The sequence below is a fragment of the Solanum dulcamara genome, chromosome 11 (assembly GCF_947179165.1).
Source record: "Solanum dulcamara chromosome 11, daSolDulc1.2, whole genome shotgun sequence".
Classification (NCBI taxonomy): Eukaryota; Viridiplantae; Streptophyta; class Magnoliopsida; order Solanales; family Solanaceae; genus Solanum; species Solanum dulcamara.
The window spans coordinates 24,565,499-24,585,220 of record NC_077247.1 but is presented as its reverse complement, the minus strand read 5'-3'; the positions used below and the strand labels follow the sequence as shown (position 1 = coordinate 24,585,220).

Here is a 19,722-nt window from a genome sequence, read left to right as displayed (position 1 = left end):
AATAGTGGAAAATAACCCCCAATCTTTGTTGAGCTTGGATTTGACTTTAAAGAATTAATTTTACCCAAACACGGGTTTTGAAACGATACCCCGCTAAGTGCACCAAGTAGGTTTTTCTTTTGGTGAAGTGCACCATAGAGTGCATTTGTCAGTGTGATTTTCCTCCTATGCAATTTTTCATTTGGTGGCGCGCTTAGCAGTGCTCCATCTCAGTTTAATCACATAGATTGCTTCAATTTTTTTCTCTGCAATGCATCTAATCACATATTTTAGCTCAGTATTAAGAATATGCATCAAATGCAAGATTATGAAGAGTTATCTTCCTCAAAACAAGGTGAAACGTGGATAAAATGTGGCAAGCAGGCATACAAATACGCCCAAGAACACAAAGCTGCTTCTACCAAATCCTAACCCACTTTCCTAGTCTATAGATTAAGATATTATGACATAGGTTAATATTTACAACCACCAACTAGTTAATTAAGAACGAGAATAATTGATATATTTTATAATCATAGTATTATGCAACACATAAAAACCTTATGAATTCTACCACAACATTGAGTTTCACAACCTCAGTAGAGGATTTAGCTACTCGTACCGAAAAGAAAGCAACAATAAGATATGAAATAAGAATGTATAAACTTACTTTGAATATTCAAGCTTGAAAGAATGTTGATGTTCTTCGTTCAAGAAACTAGATCCTGAGAAACCTTAGAACTTGTCCTAAACTGGGCGACAGAAACTAAAACTAACTAAAATTGCCAACTCTTTATAAAAATTACTTAACATATCTATTTGTAATGGTCCATGAAGTTGGAATCTTAGAAATATCAAATTTCTCCACAGGCATGATTTACACACCAATATATGACCGTCAATTGACTTGTGGTTTGTGGGTTACTTTGAGCCGCCATCAATAGACTTTTAGAGTTTTTGGACTCTATAGGCGTAAACTGTTTCATGGTTCATATTTGTAATCACAAATTTCTCTATAATTTGGTCTTCTTCTTCATGTATGGGTTGTCGATTGGATTCACGACCATATGTTGCCTCGTATTTTTTATCATGTTCTGAAGGGTCCTAATAGATATATTCTATTTTTTATCATCTTCTAAAGGGTCCTATTTGACACATTCTCTGATCTTTTTCACGATCTGCTTTACCGTCTGTCAATCAATCTACTATTTTAAGTGTGACCTTATATTCCCAATTTCTAAAATTTGCTATCTTTCCAACTTTTGGCGAATTGGACATCTTAAGCCTTCAAAACAACATTTTTAACATAAACATTCAATAAAACAAGAATTAGAATTATTAATCCTCAAGTAAAAGACATGAAATGTGTTATAAACTCAAGGCACATTATTTGACAAACAATCAAAAAACATACCCTATAACTCATAGGGCCACTAACATCTTACAACACCTCATCGGGTCTCACACGGGCATCCACGATATATACTCATATCTTAAACTGAAACTTACCTCAAAGACAAGCAACTGTGCTCCTAGAAAAATTTAGCTTGAAGACAAAATACAGGATTTCGTATAAAAAGAGGACAGACAAATCGTTTTATTTCACAACTGGTAAAAGTATTTAGCTCAGTTTGTTATGTAGGTAATGTCCTAAGCAATCTCAGAGCTCGCATCCAATGTGACCTTTGAGCTTGTACAAGTCTTCTCAAAATTGGCACACCTCCTGCAGCTATAATTGCAGCATGATTCTCACTCTCCATACTCAAATTATATAGTATTGCTAGAGCTGCTTCAACAGCTCGCTCACTCCCATTTTCGAGCAGCTTCACCAATGGAAATATCCCTCCCTCTGCAGCCACGGCTCTTGTGGAATTCACCACCTCTTCAGAGATTATTCTGTTCAGTTCTACAACAGCAGCCTCTTCTACTTCTGGTGAATATGAGGTCTTCATCTGTTCTATCAGTCTTGGGATCGTCTCGTAAAGAGTTACCTCTAAGTTGATCGGATTATCATAGTCAAAATTTGGACCAGAGAGATAGCTGAGCTTCACAAGGCAGGCAGCAACCCAGTCTTTGTGGTAAAGAGGGATGTCAGATTTGAGAACCTTCCGCAGTAATTTTGTGAAATGAGATGCATTTACTTTATGACAGAATTTCTCAAAGTCCAGCAGTCTTGTAAGTAATCGGGATGCTGCAGATATTGCATGACCTGCCTCTTCTACTTCAAGGGCATGTAGTTCCGGGTTCTGCATATCTACTTCAGATTCTGTATCTACAATATAATAGTTGAATCCAGTTAGTTATGCCCAACAACAGGAGGAAGCAACAGAATTTAATGAAAATATTCTCTAGTCATGATAGAGACTATTATTTTAGCATAAGATCGTACCACAAAAGTAAATAAGAACAAATGACTAAATTTCATCATGCCATCCACCATGCTTCAAGTTTTCTTCCTTTAACCAAATAACAAAAGATGGGATCACCCCCCACCCCCCACACACACACCAGCCACCCAACAAAGTGCTATTAAATTGTTCACGTGTCAAAATCAGCATAATCATCGGTAGAAACTACCTGAACTAGACTCCAGAATGCTGGCTATGCTATCAAAGACGGATCCAGAATCAAAATTTATGGGTTCCTACAACGACCTTAAAATATAATAATAATTGGGTCCACAATCAAATATTTATAGATATTTAGTAAATTTCATAATACATATATAGGGTCTAGACAAAAGCTACTGGGTCCCATAAACCTACATATCCTATTGTGGATCCGCCCGTATATGCTTATATAAACCTAAAGACAATAGTAAAGACTCGTGTAAATTTCTGCAGCCCCTGAATGGAACACCCTGGCCCACAAATGCCATGTCTCGGACAAACAGATTAATGCAGAAAACTCACTAGTGAGTTTATCTTCTAGTTCAGCTTGAAAGATTTTACTGACCTGAGCAAAAGAATGAACTAGTAACATATGTAAGAATTTTCAAATCATCTGTAAGTCTACGGGTTTACTCTGTTATAAAAAATTAACTTGTAGTGGTTAAGATTTAACATTTCCACCGAACTGAAGAGATATATTCTACAGAGTACTAAAGCAATGAATACAAAAGGCGCGCCATTATTATCAAAAACTCGGTACATGTTGAGCAGTTTTGGGTGGTTGGACATTTTCTCACTCTTAGAATCTTGTAAATATAGTGCTCTCTCCATCCTAATTTATATGGCACCGTTTGACTTGATAGAAAGTTTAAGAAAAAAGGAAGATTTTTAAAATTTGTAGTCTAAAACAAACCCTAGACATCTGTGTGGCAATGAATCATTTCATTGGTCGAAAAAGGGAAATTTTAAAGTTAGATTGTTTCTAATTATAGAAAGGTGACGTTCTATTTTGGATGAACTAAAAAGCAAAGTGTGCCACATAAATTGGTTACATATAAGTAAAGATCAAGTAGATTGACTCATTCCTTGTAATCATGTAATTAGATTGATTGTCTTACATTCTTTAGAGCATATAGATTCTACTATTTAACCCCGTAGCTTGAGGGAATAATCAAGCAGTGCTCCCTCTCAATTTCTTCTCTCACGTGTATCAGAACATATCTTAAGAAAATACTCACTGTCGGAAACTTCTGTGGCCACTTTATACACTTATCATGAGAAAATACTCACTGTCAGAGACTTCCGTGGCCACTATATACACTATTTCGAGGTTTGTCACTTTCCAGGGGTACGGTGCATATAACAGTGCCACAAGTAGTACGGAATCCTCGTGTGACCCTACCCAGAAAATTTGTTGTCGTAGGGTCATCCACAAGCCTTCACGCGCCACCAGTTGTACCTGTCCTCCGCTTTTAGTGTTGCCCGGCCACTTTCTTAACCCACCTGACTCCAAGGGTGGACGTTTAGTTCTTCAGTTTGAATTTTTAGAACATCAGTTTGGTATATCGATTTTCGATTTTCGATTTTCGATTTTCAGATTGAATTACTGAATACTGAACCATAGTTTGTTCAGGTCGATTTAAGTCGCAACTATCACATTACTTTGTGCTACAGTGCCCAAGTATTTATATAATTAAATTGGGCTAACTTAACATATATACTTGAAAAAGCTTGGTTTTCCGGTTAACCGAAATACCAATACCTTAAGACTGAAAACCGAACTTAATAAAATCAAAACCGAAAACTGACTGAAGAACCAAATCAATTCGGTTCAGTTTGGCCCACTTTTTCGATTTTTTCGGTTTTATGCTCACCTCTACCTGGGTCACTTCTTGACTCGACCTCACCCATCAAGGTCCCACTATTTCTTGCACTGCAACAGCGCTCCGACAAAGATCTAAGAAGCTTTGACTAAATTCTCGAAATCTTGTGGGTCAACCTACCATTTCAGACCCTCAAGTGATTTGAGAAGTTTATTCGAACAACTTTTCCGGTGACCTTTTCCGGCGAGCAAGCTACTTCAACATTTCCAGCATCATATCTTCATATTTATCCCTTTCTATAGTATATTTCTCCATTTACTTGACTTTCATTAAAAACCATATCACTTGGAGTGGATGTTTTTGGCTCAACCAATTGATTACAATTTGAACAAGTGATAACCACAGAACCTTTGACAGGTAGCGCAAACTACTTATCTTGGTCTTCTATTATATTATGGTGCGAAGGTCAGTGACTTTAGGATCTACTTGGTTAAACAAGCTAAGGATATCGACAAGAAAGTTTAGAGAGAATTGAAAAGACCGATGCTCAATTGTGTAGTCTTTTATGAAAGTCTATTAGCTCAAGGTATCCCTTTGTTCGACCATTCTAGACTTGTCTTTTAATTTGGGAGAAGGCTAGTGCTTTACACATAAATGACATTTATTGCTTATATAAAGTGATTTTCTGATTGACATACTTTAAAAGTAGGATTTAGATTTGTCTTACTATCTTGGACAGGACCAGACAGTTGTAGAATAGTATAATGAGTCGATGTCTGCTACTGCAAGTATTAATGAACAATTGGAGCAACGTCCGTAGACTTTTTTGGCTCTTAGCACCTGTTGAGCTTCCATGTGATTTTGACTCATTGCATGACCAAATCTTGGTTTGTTTGACAGTTCCTACAGTGGGTGATTTGTTCTGTCAGTTACCAAGGCTTGCTGCACCATCGACTGCAGCAGTTGTCATTCCTCCCAGTCACACAATCACAACACACTGATATCAGTAGACTCTTCTGTCCTAAGCATCTCAATCTGAAAATCGTCTGGGATAGCATCTCAGACTAAAAATAAAAAATGAGAATCATTTGGAAAAAATCGACGGGAATGTAACTTTTGTCACAAAATTGATCAAATTCGTGAGAGGTGCTGCTCTTTACATGATCAACCTCCTAAAATGCTCATGTGGCTCAGGCTGAGTCCATCAGTAACCTAACCTCTCCAATGTTCTACTTATATGAAGGGGGAGTATAATGACTTGCTTTTGTACCAGGTACTTGCAAGTACCTAGACATCTTCACAAGTAGCTTCAGTTACTCAAACAGATAATTTTGTTTCTCTCGCACAGTTCACCTTTTACCCTCCTTGACTTTGAATAATGTTATTTGCTTCTTTTTGTCCCTAATTGTCCTTTTAACCTTATATCAGTCAATCCTTTGTCTAGTACCCTAAATTGATATCATTCTTTATTGACTCTATTATTACACAGGAGCAATAGAAGGATAATTGGTGCAGTGCATTAGTCGCATTGGACTATATAATCTTACACTCCCTGTTTCTTCCGACTCGAGATTTAATTCTTACATGGTTAAGATATGCTAGTTCATCCAAACTACAGAAAATAGTACCTAGTTTATCCAAATTGTCTACATTTAGGGATGGAAAAATAGACCCCAAACCTTGTAACCCACTCAAGTTTTAATGGGTTTGGGCAAGGGTTGTTAAGTGATGGGTTGATTTGGGTTATTCCCAAAGTAACCTGTTAAAAAGGCAATAGCACGAATTGACCCGTGAATATTACCCAACAGAGACTTGAGTATATGCCCAAATTGATTGTCCATCTTTTTGATATATATCAGGCAATGCCTTTTCCTGCTAATTCAAATCGAAGCAATTGGATGTCCAACTCGGGCCTATATGACATGACCGATCACTAGATCCACCTTTGTCATATATAACTGGTAGAGATCACTAGGGGCTCCCAAATGTTGACATAGAAAGTAGAAACTGTTATTGTTGTCTTAAATATTGTTCCAGTGCCAATTGCATGATTGTCATAAGATGATCATGAAATCAATGTTTCTTTTTAAAATGAAAGACCATTCCATGTAATCACCTCACTGATCAGAATTTAATTGTTAACTAATAAATAGGAAGGTGATATAATAGTTAATGCACTATGACTAAACACTACTTGATCAAAAAAGAGTGGATCACCAAATTGAAGCATCACCCTTTCCAACACTTTCAAACCAAGGACCTTGATTGATTAAGGTACTTCCTAGGTTTTGAGGTTGCTCAATCCTAATAACGTATTACCTTCTCACATAGGAAGTACGCTCTTGATATTCTTGAGGGGACAGCAATGATCGACTGTAGGCCTATTAATACTCCGATAAACCTGAATGTAAGCTTAACCTGGTCAGGGGAGCTTCTTAGTGATCCTAGAAGATATAGGAGCTTTGTGGGCAATTTGAATTATCTAATTGTGACTCACCTGATAATTGCAAGTCGATTCTTGGATTCTCCTCGTGATAGTCAAAATGCAGTAATTCATATCCTTCAATATATTTATTTATTTATTTGAAATTATTCATATCCTTCAATATATAAAAACTGCTCCAGGGAAAAGACTACTTCATGAAGATAGAGGGCATGAGCAAATTGCTTGAAATACAGATATTGGACAGGGTCACTCTCCAAAAATGATCTACCTCTGGATACTATGTTCTAGTTGCGGCAAAACTAAGAAACAAAATGCTATTGCAAGACCGAGTGCAAAAGCTGAGTATTAAGCTATGGAAGTACCTACATCTGAACTCATATGGATCAAAAAACTGCAGAAAGAACCAACATTTGCGAGATCTGTTAAGGTGCATTAAAAGTGTTTCATGAGAGGATCAAACACATGGAAATTAATTTATCATTTCGTAGGAGAAAAGATATTCTCGGGAGACATTGACTCAAAGTTCGTAAGGTCAAATGATCAACCTACAAAATATATTCACTATTGCTAATCGGCCCCAGAACGAGTTGTATATGTAGCAAGCTTTGGTACATATGATTTGTATGCACAGGCTTGGTACATACAATTTGTTAGGATCAATTAGATTGAATCACGCATTGTAATTATATAGTTAGTTAAAAAGTCTTTCCTTACTTCAAGCAATGTTCCCTCTCAATTTCTCCTCTCCCACACTCGCAGAAGATAAATATGAACAGTAATATTGGTGAGTTTGGTGATCATATTCAGGGAATTAAAGCATGGTCAATAGGACAAGTGAAAAAACTAGAAGGTGGAAGTTGGAATTGTACCTAGACCCAAGAGAGAGAGAAAGAAAGGGAGCGAGAATAACCTCATTGATTTAGAAATGATAATAATTTGGTGTAGATGGAAGGTAAAATGTTGTGGATCACAACTGTATCCAGAAATACCACTGGTACATGCCTGAGGTGAACTGGAAAAACTATTAACTGTAAGTTGGGGCACAATTTGAGGCCTAAATGCCAGAAAAGAATGTCCTACCCTCCTACTTTGGTAGTGAGGCACTACTTTTTAAATTCACACATTGATGCTACTTAAAATCTAACAGAAGAACATGGTTTCCTTCGTTGAGATGTTATTCTCTAGAAATTTCCTAAGACTTCTTGATTACCATGTTATATTGAACAGAAGCAGCGTCAAACTACTACACACTTCAAAGAGGGACCAAGTGATATATTCACGGAAAAAAAATGAGAAATACGCACACTTTCTGAAAGACATGGTCTTGATGAGAATTAGGGTGAGTAGTCTCTCATACCATTTAAAGTTTTCTGCTGGAAAACAGCATCTAGACCAGTTTCTAGGTCAATGGACAGGATCTTTTCCATGCATGCCTCAATAACTGCAGCGAACTCAAGGATAGAAGCAGCTTTCCTCTGCAAATCTGGAGATGATGTCCTCATGATATCAACTAGGCGAGATAGAACAATAGAATCTAAGAGATCCACCACATTGGCAGTTTCCAAACTGCAAAAATGAAACGTGAGTTTGTTCCAACCATGAAATAGTTAATAGATTTGTATTAAATCTGCTATAACACCAACTAGAGAAGCACTGAATACAGTCCTGCATTTCAAAACTGCTGCAGATTGACCAAACTGCTCGTTTGCAAAAAGTAAAGAAAAATGTCTTTTTTATGAAGTAAAGATAATTGCAAGATGAAAAAATGTTGTTATTATGGAACTTAAAATACATAAATTATATAGGGATGATTATTGTTATACCCAAAAAGGGAAACTATTTACCATTGGATGCCCCATTACTTTCATGCCCCAAAAAGGAGTTCGCGCGCGTCATCAAGGAAAATCAACTAGTTTGTGTGCGTCATCAAGGAAAAAACACTGCAGTGAAAGACACTGCTCAATTACTTCTTGATACCTTCAGAGTATATATATATACTGTGCTGTTATCAAGGAGCAAAAAGAAACTAATCACTGGATAAACTGTTCAATTACTTTTTGATACCATCAGAGTATATATGAGTATATATACAGGGGCTGCTCAACAAAATTGGGGGCCTAAAGCAAAATTTCAATTAGAGGTCTAAAATCTAAATAAACTTTATATGTACTTATTTTTAAAATGCATTTTCTAGCTTTTTAGTTGCAAATTATTACTTGATATTTTTTCATAAATGACTTCTTCGGATTTTTTTTTCAATTATTAGTTTTAGGTAAGATTTTACCAATTCAACATTGAAAAACATCATTTTACTGAGACAATCATTATATGAATCGTTAACATAATTTTATAAGTAATAAGTTGAGAAATTTTAGATAAAAAAATAAGAGTTATAACCATAGAATTTGATTCAAGAAGTTGATAACTTGATATACCCCACTTTAACATGCTTGCTGTAATATTGCTTGAAAATCTAAGAAAACATTAAAAAAGGAGAATTTGCAATTCACTTTGTTCAATACTTTTCAGCTATTAATTCTTATTTTTGACAGATCATTACACTATCTTATCAAAGATTTGAAGAAAGAGTCACAAAAGGATAAAATGTAAAAAGACACAAAACAATGATTTCTTGATTTCTTTTATTTGAAAAGGGGTTAAAGAGAATAAAATAATATAATTTTTTAAAGAATTATACTTTTTACCATAAATAATAATTTTTTTCTAAAAAGAAAACTAAAATATAATTTATTCGTAAAATTTTGAGGCCCCCATTATGACTTGTTTGTTAAAGCAATAGAGCCGGCACTATGTATATATACTCTGATACTATCATGAAGATAAAAACACTGTTCAATTATTTCTTGATACCATCATAGTATATATATACTCTGTTAGTATCATGAAGGTCACGCGAAGACGGAAATGGGCCTAGTCACACGAAGAAGGGGCGGGGCAGTGTTGTAATTACTTTGGACCTTTGGTCCAATCATGGTAAATAAGTTGGGGTAGGTCCAGTTTAAGTAAATAGTTTACTCCCTTGATCTATTTTGTGTAGTTTTCCTTAAATTATATGCATTTACCATGTCAACAACATCATTTGAAGAATGGTTTCAGCATAAATTCAGCAGGAACCAAAACTTCCCTAGATATCCCCTTTACAGTATATCTAGTCAAAATATAGAAGGATGAAGGAATGAGTGTTTGGACATAAGAGCATAATTAACACATCATTCTAATCATGAACCCTGAAATCCCAATAATGCACATAGACAAATGTAGCAAGTGATTGCTCTTATCATTAAGACTAAAATCTGCCAAATAAATATTGTAGGCTCATCAAAAAGCACTGCAGAATTGATATCATTGGAACAGGTATTCATGAACTAAGCAATTCAAGCTTGTCGTGGAACGCACAGATATAAAGGGAAGGAGGTAAAATAGGGAAACAAACATGAAACCTGGTAGTTGATGCGACTTTCATATTTTCATTTCCAGTCAACCCAGCATTTCTTGCTGCACTCCTTGCCTTTATTGACCCATTAACTGGTCCATTATAAAACTGTATAACCCAGAAAGAAAAGAGTCACTCAGAGGAGTTGTGGAAAGAGTTTGAGCTCCCCTAAGAACTAGTGAGCGATAGATACAGACCATTGACTTCATTTCTTTGCTAGGATCTAGGATCCGAGTAAGAATGTCCAATATCTGCATAGGAAATAACATCATTTTACCTCTGTGGTACAAGAATCTGACTGATCAACATTTTAGCAGGAAAAGAAATGGCAGTACCATTCTTGTCAAGCTCTTGGAGATCTCTGAGTTACTGAGCAAGTAAATCAAAGAACACAAAGCATTTTGTTCTTCCAACCTTTGGCATACGTCATTACTTCATCCACAAAAACATGAAACAATATAAATTAGCCAGAGGTGTTCAGTGCATGTTGAACAAAATAGATCAACTTAATTCTAAACAAAGGAGAGAACAAAACAGGAACCGAAGTGTATAAAGAATTCTGTTCCAAACTCTTTGAAGTTATAGAGTGAGCGATCACATACAACATGGAAAAATTGTATTTAACTACAAGAATGAGAGTGTAAAAGTAGTGACAAGCTGAAAATGTACTCTAACTGATGGAGTTAGTAGAAGTCTGGGTATGTCAGCCGCATCATAATTTTAACTAATCCTTCTAACTTTAGATTTAACAAGTACATTTTTTTTAAGAGTTTGGTTTAATACCAAAGCGGTGAGAGTCATATTCACTTAAAAAGTTGCACATAATGGCAGAAGAATTTTGCCCTCTGCGAAATGCATAGACCGGATCACGATGCTCTTAAAAGTGAAGTCCAAAGAAGGAAAAGAGCTTTCTGCTAGGTATTAAGCAGAAGGTTTTAAAACATTGCAGGGAGTCAAACAGATTGAACACTTAGCTGCAACATGTCATCAATGCCTCGTAACTATATGGAAATTGGAATACAAGAACTACATGTCAAGTTTTGCCAAATAACAGCAAAGCTAACAGAATCACAAGGATTGAACAAGTTGCTTTACAGCAAGATCCATTTAAGAACTTAGCCCAATACAAGAGCCATGAATTGTATTTGTTTCAAGGTAAGCACATAATGGAGGAAGATTCACCCTTTCTATAGTGAATTATCAAATGATAATGCCCTTAGCATCAATATTACAAAACGGAGAGAACCTTCACAGTTCACTGCATAAAGTAAAGTGATGAACCTTAGCACAGAGCCATAATCACATAAAGACTTGACAAGATAAGTCATGTGGCACAATTACTACATGGGAGAGGACAACATGTTAAGAGTTAATTTGATACCTGATAGATAGACTCTGTATAGCCCGAATAACAGCTAATTTAACAGTGTCACTAGGATGGTTAATTAGGCGAACAAGAGGGTTTATAACACCTGCTTCTTTAAATGAAACCCGCATATGTTCATTAATAGACGCATCTGCAATGGCATCCGCAGCTCTAGCAATAGCTGACTCATCTTCAAGTCCAAGAATTAATGCCAACCGAGCCACGCCATCAATCCACGGTAAAAGAGTAAACCTTGGATTGGAAGGAAGTTCACCCCTGGATGTGTTCTGTTCTTCAGTTTCAATTGCCCCAATACGTGCAAGAAATTGTTGTCGAGTGCGTCCTACCATTGCCTTCATCTTTTCTTCCTCAATGTTTGCATTTTTATCCTCAATATTTAATCCAAGAAGCAATTCAGAGGCACCATATCTTGAAGGTTTTGGGTTTTGTTCAATTTTGGTGCCATCAGGCAAAGAAGGCCATGAATACAGAGCTGGTCTGAAGGACTTGTAGGCAGCTGCACCAACTAAAGGGACCAGAAGAAGACCTTCCTCCAAGATAAGAATCTTCCTGTACTCATCTTTAGCAAGTTCCAGCAACACATTTCTCGCTTCGTTTTTAATGACCTTAGATCCCTCCACCTCATTTTTCAAGAGCATTGCCTGCATAGACCAAGGCAATGAAATTCACTAAGCTTCAGACTTGCAGTATCAAAGACATTTAAGCACCAAAAAATGGATTAAAAATTCCAGCCCAAAATGTGACACAGACTATAATTAGAAAAAAGAAATAAACATGTTTTTGGACGTTGCAGTAAACTTACAAGAGATGCAACAAACTAGGAATGTTTTGACAGATCAAATCACCTATAAGTAATAAGCAGAAGATGAGACTAGTGAAGCTTTAGACATTCTTGCTTAAACCAACTGGTATAACGATTTCTTCATGAATGTCTTATTAGTTAATTACATTGTCAACTCGTCTGATCATTGACATGATTTGCAGCATTAATATGTACATCACGCACCATGACCTCCATTTCTTTTTTCTTTTTTTTTGATGAAGTAAGAAGTGTACTAATAACAAAGCATCCAGAGGATGCAAGATTTACAAAAGTAGGCATAGTCAGCTCTAGAAAGGGCAAAAATAAAACCAATCATAATACAAGAGAGCTGACAAAATCCAAGAATTGTTCAGGGTTACACAAAGGATTAAGGTTAACCCAACTAAAAAGTAAGACTAAGCATCTTCCCTTGAAATTGAAGCTGTTAGTTGAGACGCCTTTAAAGCATCTTTGATTTCTTTCTGTCCATAAGCCCCACACAACAACAGCTGGAACCATAGACCATAATCTCCTGATGGACTTCTCAACTTTCCAATTGCCCCAGCTGACAAAAACTTCTCTGAGATTATTATGCATAACCCACTGTAGACCAAAAAGGGAGAAGAACATTGACCAGATGTCTATAGCAATAGGGCAGTGCAAAAATAGGTGGTTGACAGTTTCTAAACTGTTTAAGCACATATAGCATCTGTTGGCTGAACTGAATCCTTTTCTGTTGAGATTGTCTAAAGTGAGACATGAATTGTTCATAGCTATCCAGCAAAAAGCACTAATCTTGGGGGGCAATTTGACCTTCCATATTAGCTTCCACAGCCACAGATCAATTAGAGTTTTGCTGGAACTCAGAAGTTGGTAATTGGCTTTGACAGAGTATGTACCGTCCATGCTGTTACCCCATTTGAGCATGTCATTTTTCAGGGTTTGAAAGCAGTAGAATGTTATCTTCCCATAAGTTCTGCAAGTTCTTCAAACTCCCAATCATTCAGGTTCCTTCTCAGTCTAGGGCACCAAGTATGCCCCTCCCAATTTTGTGAAACAGTGGAATCAGGATTGGAGGCAATAGAGAATATCATAGGCTAGAGCTCCTTCAATAGATTCCAACCAAGCCAAGGGTCTTTCCAGAAGAGGAGATAGTTCCCATTGCCTACATGCGAAGTTGTTTAAGAAGTGAAGTCAGTCCACAATTTCCTGATTTCTTTCCACAATCCACAATCATGAGGTAATCTACTAGTGTTGGTAACCCAATGGCTATCATGTCCATATTTAACTTGGACCACTTCTTTCCAAAGTTACATGCCCTCTTGATTATATCTCCAATGCCATTTCAAGAGCATGCTTTTGCTATGGAGTGCCAGGTCCTTCACTCCTAATCCACCTAGTGATTTTGGGATAATAACCTTATCCCATTTCACCAAGTGAAGTTTGTGGGACTCGTTATTGCCATCCCATAAGAATGAGCACCTAATGCTATCAAGCCTCAGCAATACTTCATCTGGTACAGGGAATAAGGACATGAAATAGGTTCGGAATGTTGTCTAACACACTGTTAATCAAAGTAATTCTGCCTCCAAGAGAGAGGTATTGTTGTTGCCAAGTGGCCATCCTTTCCTCAAACTTTTCCACCACCCTATTCCATACCTCAGCAGATCTGTAGCTAGCCCCCAATGGGAGTCCCAAGTAGGTAGTGAGGAAACTCCCTGTATTACAACACATTATCTCAATAATCACAGTGGGTGATTATGGTGGCTTGAAAGAAGGTCTGATTCCAGTCAAAGCTGCCGGAAAAGTGAGATTCTCCTTCCTAGAAAGTAGGAGAGAGAAGGAACATTGGGAATCGTACCTGGGAGCTTTTTGCAACAACAAATAATATTATGTTCTTTCCATTTCTTTTCCAATCCTACTCTAAATCTATTTGGTTCTATTAGGTTCTTTCCCTTCCTATCATTGTTCAAGAAACAACATATTATATTTTAGTCCATTCCCGTATCTATTTAGTTCTAATAGGTTCTTTCTCTCCATATCCTTGTCCAAGAACCAACCAATTACATTCTAGATTTGTTTACAAAAATACCCTCCACAAATATGGTGGAAAGGATGTGGAAAAGGTTTGTCGGGACAATTGTGTGTTTAACCATGCTAATCCATGCATTAGAACCCATTGCATTAATAATGCATAGAAATCCATGGTATTAGTAATATATACATCAATACACAATAGAACGTATTAGTAATGCAACCATTAGTTATACAAAGGCTGAAAAAGTGTACAAAACAAGGAACTAGTAATACACTAAGCAAATGCATACATTATTTTCTCCAATACACTCTACCAAACAAACCCTTATTTCTTTTTGGTGCACCCATAGGTTTCCTTTATGTATAGAAGAATGGGGATTCTGTACGTTTTGCACCCCTAATGTATGTTCTCTTTTGTGATTTGCACCCTGTTTATTTTCTTGCAAAATAATGAAATCATTCTTTTTTTGAAATTTCTACGAGGGAAAAAGGGGAATACAACAACAACATACCTAGTGAAATCCCATAAGTGGAGTCTGGGGAGGGTAGAATGAACGCAGACCTTACGACTACCTTGTGGAGGTAGAGAGGTTGTTTCTGAAAGACCCTCGGCTCAAGTGAAGGAGGAGACAGTGAAAAAAAAGATAGTAATAAGAAAACGGTGCAAAGTCTACCAGAAGGGAGCAAAGACAACAACAGAATAGTGTGACAATCAAAAAACAAATTGATTAAAAATTAAATGAGACACTGCAGATGAAAAGAGCTCAATTAAAAGGAAGTGAAACAAACCACAAGCTAGATTAAAACCAATACGAGGAAAAGGTGTAAACAAACTACGCATGCCAAGTTAAAATTAAATACAACTTCGTGATGATCTGAAAGTCTGCTCTACCTAAAAGGGAACTGTGAAATGACAAAATGATAAATTCGGAAAGATGAATTCAAAAAGTGCAACCAAGATTCATGAAATCCGTGAATAACATTTTACAATGTATGGACACTCCATACAACCTAAAGCATGAGTGGTTTTCTCAATGTGCTTTTGTTTCCAGGATTGTAACTATCACAAGCATTAATCTCTCATTAATGGAGTTTAGCAAAGACCAGTTATTCCATTGTATAGGTGTTTTTTTTAAATCAGCCCATTGTATAAAAGCTTACATCTTATCACTGACATCTTCCAGCAGGTTCATCCATTTCTCGGCTAGGGTTGAGAATCATTAAAAAAAAAAGGATAGGGTACAAATCACAAAAGATGTCATATGTTAGGGGTGCAAAACGCAATGGATTTTAGGGGTGCAAAACGCAATGGACTCAAGATTGGGTGTAGTTCGTAGAAGACCATTTGTTTTGTAGGTTTACTACTTTTTGGTATACTAGCATGTTTTTGCTCAACAATGATAAAATTTATTACTTCATAAAAAAAGGGGGTTTCCTTTTGGGATAATTACAGTAGATGGTCATTCGGTCATTTTAATTACCAAAAAAGGGTCATTCAGTGTATATTCATGTGCATTCGGTGTATATTTCATGTATAGAGTGTATCATGATGCATATTCAGTGTATAGCTCATTTATAAGTAATCTATATTGTACATTCAATGTATACTTTCTACGACTTTTGGCAAGCTATATTGTATAGTTACTGTATTTTTCCTATAATTTTGGCTATTTTTATGTAAATAAAACATGGCTATATTTGTTGTAAACTAATTAGTTTATTGTATATAGTTGAAATTGTCCCTTTTTCATTTTTTAGAACTTGAATTGATGTAAGAAGAAATTTTCTTCCTAACCGCAACTCCAGTGAGTCTATCATTCTAGCTATGTGCGTAATGTCCTATACATCCTAGGACAGTGATAGGTGGCCATTTTTGGGGGCATGGCTTCCAAGAAAAGAAGAAGAAAAACTATGTCAACTATTACTTGAGTAGGACAACATTTCTAACTGTCCCAAGACTGCCACTCCATGAGACAATCTTAAGATAGACAGTTTTTACATACAGGGAGGGCTGGAGGCATAAAAAGGGATATAAAGCATATAATGGTTTTCCTCATGTAGGATGGATTGGCACACATGTGACAAGGAAAAAGAGCTTACAGGCTTGTCCACACTGTTTGAGCAAGCACTAAATCAGCCTTTACGATTTCTTAAGAAAGACAATTTAGGGTCAATATATTGCTCTGCCATTAGACCTCACAAACACTTGAAGGTATAATTGATAAAACCCACAGACGTAGAATAGTACTTTATCATCATCCACCAACACTTTCTAAAGCAAGTTCTAAAATAGTTTAGCACAAAAAAGGTTCCCACATGAACCTGCAAGAATTGGGCAAGGTAACCCAATTAATTGGTTCTTAGAACCCCCATATCTGCAATGCATCTAACCATTACGTTCCAAGGTAACAATTTAAGACTTCCAGCAGTGACCGAGTCCCTTTTTGCCTTAAAGAACTCTTCATCTGCTTTATTTTAGTCAGAAATTTCTGAAATGGCTGTTAAATTCTTCTGAAATAATAAGTCACTATGACGTCTGAAGGTGGCAGAAGGAGACAATGTAAGTTGAAGGTGGTATAATGAGATGAGGTAAGCCTAAAATTACATTTAGGGAAGTTGTCTCTGAAGACTTAAAATCTCTCCAAGAAATGTAGACTTAGTTAAGAGAACAACAAAACAGAAGGCGCAAATGTCCATATAGAGATAAATATGAGACATAGAGATATAGAGATCCGCTATTTTGCATTAAAAACAAATTGTTTGTCTCTGTTTTTGTACTGGAACACATGAACAGAGCAGCATGGATTCAAGGAATTTTGTATAGCTGATCCCAGCTAGTGTAGGATTGAGGGATAGTTGATTGATTTCATATAAAAATTTCGCAATTCTGAAACACTCATAAATATATTCAAGATCAATATATATCTTTGCAAAAATAAAAGTTCAAGAATCAAGTGGCCTCACCAGTTTTGGAACGACACCTGCTTCAATCATGTTATTGTGATTAGAAGCAGTCAATGCCAAATTTGCCAGAACCCCACCAGCTGCCTCCTTCACTCGCACGTCTTCATCCTCCAGGAACTTTATTAGTAATGGCAGGAGATCAGATTTGGCAATTTTGTTTGTGAGTTTCTCATCCACAGATAAATTCCATAACGTACATAAGCTTTGCTCCTTCACCTACAGACATAAATTAAAGCTTTTGCCTTAATGCTTGTGTCAAAAGGACATGAGGAGAGTAGAAAGAATGAAGTAGATTTTGCACATCTGAGGAGAGGGAAGAACGTCTGAGGAAGGCATTTATCTCTTCTATAGCACCACTATCTGCCACAAGCTCTCTATACATATTCACTGAGGATATCATCCTTAAAAAACCAGCAGCTGCTTCACAAGTAGCATGAGACTCAGACCTTAAAAGGTTCACAGTGAGATTAACAGAACCAGGAAACTGCAGTATCATATCAACACACTGCTTCCCTCCAAGTGAATACTTCCAGAGAGCAATTACTGCCTGTTCTCTATCTAGAGGGTCATGGTCCAAGCCAAGCATCCGAACAAACAAGGCAATGTAACCATCACCAGTGTTAGATGCGCTATCCTTTATCATATCAACATCCTGGAAATGAAGAAGGAAGATTCACATATTAGTATTAGGCAGTCAATCTATTGAACAGGTCTAATTCCTACTAATACAAGGACATCAATATTCTGCCAATAGAGCAATCAATATAAGACTATTCATGGGAACTCCATAAAAAGGTAACACCAACAAACTTGGTTTATCTTAAAAAAAAGCAGTAAGAAAGAAAAACAAAATACAAGCAACTGGGTTACAGACTCACCTGGTGAGGGTTCACATAAACTTCACCTCTTCCATCATTGGAACACAACCTGGGATTGACTCCATAACAATGATTATGAAAAAACAATAAGCGATTATAAGCTTTTCTTCTTCTAACCGTGACACTAATTCCTACCGGAGTTTGTAACACTCCTCCTTTAACCAAATAATTGGGTGGCTTCAGCAACAACTGTCCCCCAATTGATGTTGTCATCTTCAACTTTGAGTTCACTATACTCGTAGTCATAATGGAACGCAGACAATCCCAACTCTTTTAAAGGTTAAACCTAACAAATGAGCTCAATACACTTTGAATTATCCATATATGTGTATATATTCATGGAAAATGATAAAAAAAAAAAAAAGCCTTTGAACTATATGAAATAAACAAAAATATAATCTGATCCAAAAAATATTTTTAGCATTAAAGTAACTTTTGATTCAGAAATGTCTTTATTATTATTTAAAGGGTCAAAGTTACAATAGAGGTATTTTTTTTTTTTTTTTTTTTTTTTTTTTGGGAACAGACCATACACGAGGCTCCCACCTCTCATGCGCGGCCAGGGGTTGAGCCGCTCACCCCCAAGCTGTATTATACATAAAAATAGAAAGATACACGGAGGGGGGCATAAACCTAACCTCCAATCCTATGGTGGTTCATAAGCCGATATTCCTAATAAGGTCAATCAGCTCATCCCCGATACAAGCACACAAAAAAGGGTCCTAGAAACTATGCACCTAAAGGAGAGGACTCCTCTCGATACAAAGAAACTAGAAAAACATAAATAAGGGAGACTCTCCCTTTACATAGTAAAGGAAAAATCTAAATATAAAAGGAGATAATCTTCATAAAAGCTATATATACAACAAAATTTTAGCGTAAACGAAAATCATCAAAGAACATGGCTAAAATTATAACATGGGGAATCACAAACACTGCAATTGAGTGATCAATCCAAGGATGCAAAACAAAGTAGTAGATCATGGAGGCTTCTTAATCCGTTTGGTCTTCCTCCGCCTAAAGCTAGGTAGGCCGATTCTATCTAGCATATAGTATCCTCGAATACCACGAGGTAGCTGCTGGAGGGTAGTGTAGTGGCCTGGAATGGTAAGAGTGTGACTGTGCTTGGAGAGAGCATCCGCAGTGAAGTTTGCCTCCCTGTATACATGTTTGCAAGCAAAGAAGGCAAATAATTTGGTAATATCAACAAGGTCATGAGTTACCTGGTGAAGGCTCCACGGAGGTTTCATCTGGTGACTGATCCATTTAGTGAGCAACTCCGAGTCAACTTCTAGGATAACATGATGGAAGCCCTGTTGAATGCACCATCTAAGCCCATAAGTAGCCGCCTCTAGTTCAGCTTGATTGTTGGTTCCCTCCCCTAGTGGTATGGCGTAAGCGAAGAGGAAATTACCCATGTGATCTCTTACAATGCCACCCCCCCCCAATAGCCCCCGGATTACCCAACGCGCTACCGTCAGTATTTAGCTTAACGAAACCGAGTTGTGGCTTAATCCATGAGACTTGGGTAATCTTCATCTCATGACTACACTTATCTATGT

General features: G+C 36.7%; 1 protein-coding gene across 2 annotated transcripts; it reads right to left on the bottom strand.

The window, feature by feature from the left end:
* Nucleotides 1–1,292: 1,292 nt before the first annotated feature.
* LOC129872116 (uncharacterized) lies at nucleotides 1,293–18,476 on the bottom strand. Of its 2 annotated transcripts, none has more exons than XM_055946994.1 (9): nucleotides 18,161–18,476; nucleotides 17,584–17,934; nucleotides 17,283–17,498; nucleotides 11,474–12,120; nucleotides 10,428–10,524; nucleotides 10,290–10,343; nucleotides 10,100–10,200; nucleotides 7,996–8,204; nucleotides 1,293–2,245 (listed from the first exon to the last, which is right to left on the bottom strand). In XM_055946994.1, exons 1-9 carry the CDS (start codon nucleotides 18,404–18,406, stop codon nucleotides 1,614–1,616), a joined length of 2,553 nt encoding a protein of 850 aa, XP_055802969.1. In that variant the 5' UTR covers nucleotides 18,407–18,476; the 3' UTR covers nucleotides 1,293–1,613. The 2 variants fall into 2 exon arrangements, with proteins under 2 accessions (XP_055802969.1, XP_055802968.1); XM_055946993.1 differs by having other exon boundaries at nucleotides 1,293–2,251; nucleotides 18,161–18,475.
* Nucleotides 18,477–19,722: the final 1,246 nt, after the last annotated feature.